Raw genomic sequence first — 10231 nt, forward strand, 5'->3', positions numbered from 1 at the left:
TTTGGTTTTTCGAGACAGGGTTTCTCTGTGGCTTTGGAGCCTGTCCTGGAACTAGCTCTGTAGACCAGGCTGGTCTCGAACTCACAGAGATCCGCCTATCTCTGCCTCCCGAGTGCTGGGATTAAAGGCGTGCGCCACCACCGCCCGGCCAGATTTTTTTTTTAAACATTCTCAAGAAACTTGTTTTTTGTAGCTGCCCTTCTGAAACATTTCCACTGAACAGTTTTCTCTCCTAGCTCAAGTGTGTTTTTTGGCATTTTAAACATACAGTGGACAAGGAAGTGATGTATACTCTTAGATCACATGGTGATTACCTTAAGAGTAAGAATTTCCTCTCTTCACAGGTACCACAACTGCCAGGATTTTCCTGGGTTAAACCTTGTCTCTCTTCCCCAAGTATTGTGTACATTGGCCTAAGAGATGTGGACCCTCCTGAACAGTAAGTTGATGTAGAGGGTTAGTTAAGCTTTGGGCCTGTCCTGCCTACCAGTATGAAGGCAAGAGTTCCTAAATATACATTTTTTAAAACTAGAGTCTTCTCCTTTTATCTCACCAGTTTTATTTTAAAGAATTATGACATCCAGTATTTTTCCATGAGAGACATTGATCAAATTGGTATCCAGAAAGTCATGGAACAGACATTTGATCTGCTGATTGGCAAGTAAGTAATGGCAGAGCATGTCTACTTCTAGGTCGCAGGAGGAGCAAACTCTGGGAGAGCAGCACGCTTAAGTCTGTATCTTGAACACAGCAACTTCTTAAATAAAAGCAAAACACGGACATGTATTTTCAAATACTTTAGAAAGGCATACTATCAAACAAATCATATTCTCCTGGATTTGGGAGGGTTTCATTTAATTTACTGGCCCATCCTGCTTCTCATGGATTTTGTTCGTTACCAATTTTGCGAGCATCTTACGATGAGAAGCATTTATTCAGTATTCCATAGTCTCAGCTCCTCCTAGTCTTATTACTGCTTCTTCTGAGTTCTGTATTAAGCATAAAACTGCAGGCCAGTTAGGATCATTTTCTCATCCTTCTAGGTAGTCAGTCGAAGCTGCTAAGAAATCAGTCATTTGCTATGAGGATGCTGCATGTTAGTTTCAGTCATGGGCTATCTGTACTCATCAGAACTGGAGGGTAAATTTGAAAGCATTAAACTGGATTATATTCAGCTGCAACAACTATAACCTAGATGAAGCTAACTTAACTAGTACATTGTGGAAGTAAAGGATTCCTTCTATTGAACTAACTGGCGTGAGAGGTTCTACTGCCCTAGGTAACCCAGAAATACAAACTGGAGTTTTTCTGAGGCATGCAAGCAACATAAACAGCTATCTTAAAGTACAATGTAAGAAGTTAATATGCCAATCTGAGTAATTTCCAGGAATAGAAAATCTAGAAATACGCACGGTTAGTAAAGCCCCAGGACTAGAACAAAATCAAGCTGTAGCCACAGAATGAAGACAAAAAGCATAACCAGCTATATGTCCTCTCGTCCTTTTCCTTTCCAGAAGACAGAAGCCAATCCACCTAAGTTTTGATATTGATGCATTCGACCCTAAACTGGCTCCAGCCACAGGAACCCCTGTTGTAGGGGGATTAACCTATAGAGAAGGAGTATATATTACTGAAGAAATACATAAAACAGGTATGTAGTAGCCAAGTCTGCAGCCTGTTAACTACATATATAGAACATGCCAAAATCTTCCCACAGGGGCGCTTTTCTGTGTCTCTGCATTTGTTTTTGGTTAGACCAATATCATATGACCAGGTTAATAGAGTATATAGATATTTAGAGGCCTCTTTGGATCTGGACTGTACCAAAATATACTAATTCTAAACAGGAAATTATGTCACTCACCACGTAGTAGATTTAATATACGAACAGAATGCCAAACATGCATTCCCAGTGTCTAAACTGTCTAAAGACAGAGTGATAAACAAGGCCAAGCAGCCCATTTTCTCTCATTGTCAGGGGCTGTTGATTCGCTAGCAGCTGTGATTTGGAGTTAAGCTCATCACAGCCAGCTTTTGGAAACAGGTCTCATGCAGTCAATGATGATTAAACTCATGTAGTTGAAGGGGGTGACTCTGAATTACATATCCTGCCTTCATCTCCCAGGTGTTGAGATTACAGGCATGTGCCAGCCACCATGTCTAGCTTTTAAGGTCTCTAGAATTTTTTTTTTTTAAATCTGGTCACCCTCCATTGTCATTTCTCAGTTGCCATCCATCTTCTTTCTTGGATCTCTTACTATTTGGAATTCATTGAGTAGGCAAGTTGGCTAGCCAATGAGCTCCAAGATCCACTTGTCTCAGCCTCCCTAACTGGAATTACAGTCACACAGCATTATGCCTGTGCCTGGCTTTTTAAACACAGGCTCTGAGGATTCCGCTCAGGTCCTCATGCTTTGGACAAGCACTCTGACTTGAGTTAGCTCCCCAGTCTCAGTCTTGAAGTCAGTGTATGTCAATATCTTTTTTCACTTTAATCTAAGGTAAGCCTTCTCCTGGAGTTTGTTGGTAAGTTTAATAAGGATACCTTTAGAAGAATGACTGACAAAGGATTAATGTGAATTTTAGATTATCAAGAGTAACTACCACATGATTCAATTTCACTAATCATTTCATGAAACTGGGAGACAAAAGTAAACAGAACCCCAAGACTCAAAGACCAAGGCCTATAAGGAATCTTTAAAAAAAAAAAAACAAACGTGTAGTCCAGGCTAGCCTTGAACTCATGATCCTCCTGCCTCTGCCTCCTTCAGCAAATCCTAATGGCGTGCGCCACCACAACCAGCAAGGAATCCTTTTTTGTCTTTAAGCAGGGTCCCACTATGTAGACCAGGCTGGCCTTTAACTCAAGATCTGCCTGCCTCTACCTCTCAAGTGCTGGGATTAAAGGTGCAGACCTCATAACTGATAAGAAACCCTGTAGAAATGACTTACCTTGTGTGTACTTGTGAACACACATGGAAGGCAGAGGCCTTGTATTCAACTCTCTTGCACCAAGTCAGGTGTGATCCATCTCTCCAGTCTTAACTGGGTCCTAGAGTCTACTAGAACCTTAGGTTAGATGCCTATCAGATCTGATAATAGGAAGACAGACTTACTAGACCCACAAACATAAATATTGCCAATGATTTTTTAGTTAAGAAAGAACTTGGAAGTTCAGTACTTTCAGGGGAGTTAACAATCTTACCAAGCAGTTGTGGCAGTGGTGTGTCTTGTGTTTCCCTTCTGTTTTGTTGACCGGATATTATCAAAGATAATTTACTTACACTAATCCACAGGATTGCAGTAGTATGGAAACATTCCATCTACATTGTTTTGATGGTACACACCCTTTAGAGGATATTTTAGGATATGCTAGAGGTGCTGGTTCAACCAGTGGGAATATGAAACAAATCACTAGGGACACAAGTACCTGTGCAGGAAATGCTGACAGTGCAAAGTTAACATCCTTGTAGTTTTGTAAAATACACTCAATTCTGCATTATTAAGAATGTAAGAGCCACTGTACAGTTTGTCGTGTACCATAATAAACTATTAGGTATTAGAATATGCTTTGACTTTATAGCCACCCTAAATATTCTTACATACTTGTGTTACTGAATTCTAGTTTGTTCAGATCACTCTTTAAGAGGTAGATGAATCCAGAGCAAAATCTAAACTAGGAGGTGCTGGGCAGTGGTGGCGCACGCCTTTAATTCCAGCACTCAAGAGGAAGAGGCAGGTGGACCTCTGAGTTTGAGGCCAGTTTGGCCTACAGAGTGGGTTCTAACATGGCCAGGGCCATACAGAGAAACCTTGTTTTGGGGAAAATCTGAAGACAAGTAAACCAGATTTGGGGGGGGGGGGGAGTGGAAGGTAGATATGGGTAGGTTCTTTTTTCAGTCCTAATATAACTATATTTTAACTTAAATAACTTGTCAAGTGGACAAGGTGCAAAGGGCTTTAGGTTTTCTTTTGTGGAAGAGTGTTCTGGATGTACACATACAATTGGTGCCATGGAGATCAGGTGCTGGATCTTTTGGAATTAAGAGCTATAGACACTATTGAGCCACCATGTGGGTGTGGAATTGAACCTGAGTCCTCTACCAGAGGAGCAATGGCTCTTAACTGCTGAGCCATCTTGTCAGGCCCTCATGGGTTTTTGAGTCAGGGTTTCTCTGTGTATCCCTGACTGCCCTGGAACTCACTCTATAGACCAGGCTGGCCTTGAACTCAGATTGGCCTGCCTCTGCCTCTACCTCCCAAGTACTGGGAAAAAGGTGTATGCCACCACCACCTAGCTGGTGTTTTGTTAATTTTGGCTTTCATGTTTGTGGGGGAGTGGTGAGCCCATGTCAAGTGGACAACCTGTTGGATTGGCTGTTAACACCATGTGGGACCCAAGGACTGAACTCAGCAGTCAGGCTTGGCAAAGGCACCTTTACCTACTGAGCCATCTTGCCAACTACAGAAGGCTGACTGACAGTAGGCAATTTATGTTGGAAAATGACTTTTTACCAGATGGAACAACCCTTGCAGAAAGCAGCAGCTAGGGAAGTTTCTAAGGTCGTTTTCTATCTTTATTGTTCCAGGGTTGCTGTCAGCTCTGGATCTCGTTGAAGTCAATCCTCATTTGGCTACTTCAGAGCAAGAGGCCAAGGCTACTGCCAGCCTAGCAGTAGATGTGATTGCTTCAAGTTTTGGCCAGACAAGAGAAGGAGGACATATTGTCTATGACCACCTTCCTACTCCTAGTTCACCAGATGAATCAGAAAATGAAGAACGTGTGAGAATTTAGGAAATACTGCACACTGGCACTTCTCACAATGGCATTCCAGAGCTGCAAGGCATTTAAGGGACAGATATTAAATGGCTGTCTGGATCAATACTGCCTTACTGAGAACATCTGTGCACTTGTAAAAATTCCTTTCTCTGTTTGGTGACCAATACCACTGCTGTACGTGTATTTGTAGTTTTTTGACGTTTACAAGATATTAATGTTATCTGAAGGAGTCATAAACAGCATTTATTACCTTAGTATATCATCCTGGTCTTGTTGCTGTTCCTTCACATTTATGTGGTTTTCCATCGCCCTCCCTCCCATAGTCTGGCTACACAATGCATTCTTGAACTGTTAGCCCACAGCAGCAATATATATGCTTAACACCGTTCATTCAGAGTCAAGATTCTGGTCCACAATCCCTTCCCTCCAGGAAGTTCAATGGTGTCGAAAGAATTTGTAGTACACCAGACCGACCAGGATGGCTAGCTCCAGTAAGATGATGATGGACAGCAGCAGCTTGTTGGTTGTTACTCTACGAAGACAAGCAGAGTAAGTAGCCATGAGTCTGGGTCACCTATTTCTAGCTGTTTGTAATGCTGAATACAGTGAGGCAGATGGAGTTTGTGTTTGTCCTAAATCCTTCAGCTAGTGACAATTCATGGTGCTCTTCAGCTGTAACTGAAGGACATCACTTAGTACATCAGAGACGTGGGAGACGAGAATATAAATACCAAAATACAAACATGGCTTCTTGATTCTACACATATCCCCCACGTGTATTTCTGCTGCTTTAAATATGGTCCTACTAATACATACAGCTCTGAGGGCACATTGGAAGCAGGGTTGGGGGTACCCTCTGATTTCAGTTAGGGTCATGGATGGGCCCTGCTTTTAGGTCTAGTGGCCCTGAGTACTGCTTTTTAGTCTCTTGTAAACTTCTGTTTCCTATTTCTCCCTCTGCTCTGCTACCTAAACAGTCACTGATTAAATAATTTATTTCAGATTATCTCACAAGGAATTTACCACAATTTGGGGAAATTCTACTCCAAGTACTAGTTAACAGAATGGATGGTTGTAGGTCTTATCAGCTCACATGTACACAAATACACGCCACACTACCATGTACCCAGGTTAGCCCTAGTGTCAATACCTCCCCTTTGGCCTTGTTTTTTTTGCTGTTAGTACTTACCTCAGGTTGGTTGTTTTAATTTGTGCACGTGTGCATGCATGCATGCACGCACACCAGAGTTCACTTGTGGCAGTCAGAGGACAACTTTGGAAATGCTTCTAACCCTCAACACACCCCACAGCCACTTTTACCACCTGCCAGCTTGTTTTGTTGATATTTCTTGCTAACAGGACTCTCTAAAAGGGCCTGGCCATGAAAGGCAGGAACTCAGCTCTATCAGTGTTCACGCCGCGTGTTGACCAAGCTGCTCAGGGAGCGGAACAGCATATAGGTTCCTGAGGTCTCCTGAGAAGTGGAGACTGACGTTAACACTGTCCAGCAGACAGGCTTCCCTCTGCTTTAACACAGAACCCTAACCTGAGATCCTTACTGCACAAAACTACATCCTTTGGATGTCGAGTGCTTGTATAGCACTGAGGTTATTAGGACATTTGTTAAGTTACTGTTTTAAACTTTCTTAGTTGAAATACATTAAGTTTCAAGAAGTTGTGGGTCTTTGTTTTGTTGTTTTTGGTTTTTTGTTTTTTTTCCTTGAAACTTACTTTCTGGACATTGAGCGGAGAATCTTTCGGCTTTTGCTCAAGTTTTCATTTGTGTTTACCAGCTGAAAGAGAAAATAACCATCATTTCTTCCTCTTTTCAAAAAAATTCTATAGCATTTGAATAGTGGACACTTAAAGGTCTTTCTTAAGACATGCAAGGAAATCCAAAGAATTTAATGGCTTATACTTGAGTATAAATAAAGGAACCTAGAGAGGTCAAGGCGTGTGGGTGCTCATCAAGGAGGGAACCACTGTATCTCATTGTTCTTGTAGGAGTGGGTGCTGTGAGTAAGTACAGAAACGCTAAAGGCATTCCAGCACATGGGAAGCAGAGGCAGGCTGTGTGTGTTGAAGACAGCCTGGTCTACATAGTGAGTTCCAGGTTACCCAGAGCTACAGAATGAGACCCTGTCTCAGGAGAAGGAAAAAAAAGAGAGAGAATAGTGCCACAGTTATAAAATCCAACTTACTGACTGCCAAATAGGAAGGTTTCCTCTGTACCTGGCCTGTAATTGCAGGACAACTTAAGATTTAAATTTTGTCAGCCAAAAGGTGGCGCACGCCTTTAATCCCAGCACTTGGGAGGCAGAGGCAGGCAGATCTCTGTGAGTTCGAGACCAGCCTGGTTCCAGGACAGGCTCCAAAACCACAGAGAAACCCTGTCTTGAAAAACCAAAAAAAAAAAAAAAAAAAAACCACTAGGAGAGCCTCGAGTTGGTGTTTGCTTATTTTTTAAGGGTTTATTCTATGGTTATCTTACGGATAAAATGACTTCTTTATTGTCTAGCATGGTGGCACACAACTTTAATTCCAGGAGGAAGAGGCAGGAGGATCACTGAATTCCAGGCTTAAATGAAACTCAGTCACACATATATATGTATTTTTTTATGTGTGTGTATTATCTGTGTGAGAAGGGAGGGTGCCTTCCTTGGTTGCTCTCTACGTTACTAAGAAGAAAGGATCTTTCAAATACACCTGGCCACAATGGCTGGCGACAAGCTCCAAAGGACTAGTGAGCAATATCTCATCCTCACCCTCCAACTCTGGCCTTACAGATAATGAGCTGCTACTTTTATTGACTGACCCATCTCCTTGGCCCTGTAAAATTAACTCTCGGGGAATTTTTTAGCCAAGCAATTTAAAAATTAAGAAAAGTATAGGGATGTGTGTGTGAGAAAGAGGGAGGGTTATTCCCGGAATTCAGGCCTGCTGTGGTGCCTGGCCTCTGTATGGAGGACCCACCTACTTTACAGACTGCCCAGACTTACCCTATTCTTGGTACGTTCCAACTGTTCCCGTTGTTCCCCCAGCTCTTCTATGATTTCTGTACCAATCTGGTCAGTTTCTGTGGCAATCCGATGAGAACGCTCAATGCTTTGGGTGGCCCGGTTCAGGCTTTCTGTGCCTTGTAGAAGCAATGCTCTCTGAGACTGTAGCCGATTCTGACAGGAATAGGGAAGGGAAGTGTTAGACTTGTTTATTCCACTATAAATGTATTATCAATACATTCCTTGTGACCTTCTTCTTTTGTAAAAGGGATATAGCGAGCAATCATTTCATTAATTTTTCCTTTATATCTTCAGGGCATTGGTTCTAGGACACTCCTGCTGAAGTCCCATGTGTAAAATAGTATGGTGTCTGCATATTAACATATATATACACCTTCCCAATACATTAAATCATCTTTAATTACACCTGATGAAAGGTAATCTTATGTAAATAGTTATTTATGGTTCAAGAGAATCATGGCCAGAAAAAAGATGTTCAGCATATATGAGAAAGTTTTCTAAGATTTATGTGCATGCTAGGGTGCATGGATGCTAGAAGAGGGCACTGGATCCCTCAGAGGTAGAGTTTTTTTGAGACAGGTCTCACTGTGTAGTCCTAGCTGACTTCACCTCACAGAGAGCTACCTGCCTTTGCCTCCCAAGTGCTGGGATCAAACAGGTATGTGCCACCAGGCCTGGGTAGATGCAATATTTTTTTTAATCCAAGGTGAAGTATCCAGCTGCAGTAGGTATGAAGGTCACAGACTAAAGAGGTGTGTCCCACTGCCTGCTATATTTTCGTGAGTAAAGAGAAGAGACTGAAAAAAACCAAATGTGGAGCATTTTCCCCATGGACCAGCTGAAGTCTACCATAAACTTCATGTAACTTGTTGGTTGCTAGCAATGTCAGCCAGCACTCAGACTGGTCCAGGGGAGAGAACAAAGTGACCTGATAATGTAAATAGCTAAATAGCCTGCAACTTTAAAACTATTTGTTTAAATATTTACTTTTTTTTTTTGTCTTACTGTAATTCAAGCTCAAACTCATCATGACCCCACAGGCTCAGCCTCCTCCAGTGTCTGTCGTCATGCCTGGCTGCCCTTTAACTTTATAGTAAACAGCTAACCTCTGGAAAATGACTAGTTCACCGATGATGGGCTTAACTGGTACTGAGGACTTAAGGACCATATAAAGCACTCTTTCTTAGGACAGATCTGAGGCATTAAAAGCCAGAGACATTGCCACATTCTTAAAACAACAACAACGACAAAAAACCCACAAAAACCTTTGTGGCTATCCTCTGTTGGTGAACTTCACCTCATGCCAAACTGCACTCTGAAGTGAACACACTGGTGACTGGCTCACAGGGAAGAGAGAATCTGCTACCCTAACTTCCCAGGAGCTCTAAACTTTAAAGTCCACTGTCCTCTATAATCCTAAACAGCATGATGACAAAAGCAGCCTAGGTCAGGCCAGATTTAGTAACTATGGGCAGGGATGGGGGCAGCACTAAGCTCTGACCTATTTGAAGCACACACAACCAAGAGGGGCTCAGCTCACAGAGCTTATTACAGGGCAAGTGACAAACGGCACAAGATGTCATCAAGAATTTGGTTCTCAGGAGGCAGAGGCAAGTGGATCTCTTGAGTTTCAAGACAGCCAGGGCTACATAGAGAAACCCTGTATGGGGGGGGAAAAAGACCTTGGGCTTAGGTAGTGCACACCTTTAATCGCAGTACTCAAGAAGCGGAGGTAGGAAATCTCTTGAGTTCAGGGCCAGTCTGATCTACAACAAGCTCACGAACAATATACACTGTCTCAAATTTTTTTTTTAAAAGTAGATTCTTAGAGCAGAATAAACATTTATTTCACAGAAAGCATAAAAGAAAAAATCACCATGGGCCAAATAAAACCAAGTGTGTATGATGCATGCTTGTAATCTTAACAAGGAAGCAGAAGTGGGAGGATGGCTCTAATTCTGAGGCCAGTCTGGTCGATATAGTGAGTTCCAGTTCAGCAAAAATGGGGGCTGGTGAGATGGCTCATTGCCAACCAAGCCTGAAGACCTGAGTTCAATAATGGAGACCAGCAAATTTTGTCTTTTGACTTCCACACATGTGTTTATGCATGAATACAAAATAAATTATGTAATAAACAATAAACAAGTAGGGCTGGAGAGATAGCCCAGTGGTTAGGAGCACTGGCTGTCTTCCAGAAAACCTGGGTTCAATTCCTAGCACCCACATAGTGGCTCACAACAACCTGGAACTGTAGTTCCAGGAAATCCAATGTCCTCATTTAGCCTCATGAGAACTGCATGTACATGGTAAACAGACATGCAGGCAAACAGTCATACACATAGAAATAAATGGAGTTTTAAAAAAACAAAAGGAAAGAAGGAAAAACAATTTTTAAATAAAATATACAGTTTTTTTTTTGGTGTTTTTTTTT

General features: G+C 42.1%; 2 protein-coding genes across 2 annotated transcripts in view; one reads left to right on the plus strand and one right to left on the minus strand.

Moving 5' to 3' along the window:
* Arg2 (arginase 2) overlaps positions 1-5036 on the plus strand; it is a 23640-nt gene extending 18604 nt beyond the window's left edge. Inside the window, exons 5-8 of the mRNA XM_005343260.3 lie at positions 345-439; positions 557-661; positions 1515-1651; positions 4590-5036. Of these exons, the coding sequence (XP_005343317.1) occupies positions 345-439; positions 557-661; positions 1515-1651; positions 4590-4795 (543 nt within the window). The 3' untranslated portion in view covers positions 4796-5036. The remainder of the gene's footprint in view (positions 1-344; positions 440-556; positions 662-1514; positions 1652-4589) is intronic.
* Vti1b (vesicle transport through interaction with t-SNAREs 1B) overlaps positions 4998-10231 on the minus strand; it is a 14723-nt gene continuing 9489 nt past the window's right edge. Inside the window, exons 4-6 of the mRNA XM_005343259.3 lie at positions 7780-7953; positions 6512-6573; positions 4998-5312 (exon numbers count right to left, since the gene is read on the minus strand). Coding sequence (XP_005343316.1) covers positions 5216-5312; positions 6512-6573; positions 7780-7953 — 333 coding nt within the window. The 3' untranslated portion in view covers positions 4998-5215. The remainder of the gene's footprint in view (positions 5313-6511; positions 6574-7779; positions 7954-10231) is intronic.

This window comes from Microtus ochrogaster, chromosome 1 (assembly GCF_000317375.1).
Source record: "Microtus ochrogaster isolate Prairie Vole_2 chromosome 1, MicOch1.0, whole genome shotgun sequence".
NCBI classification, from domain to species: domain Eukaryota; kingdom Metazoa; phylum Chordata; class Mammalia; order Rodentia; family Cricetidae; genus Microtus; species Microtus ochrogaster.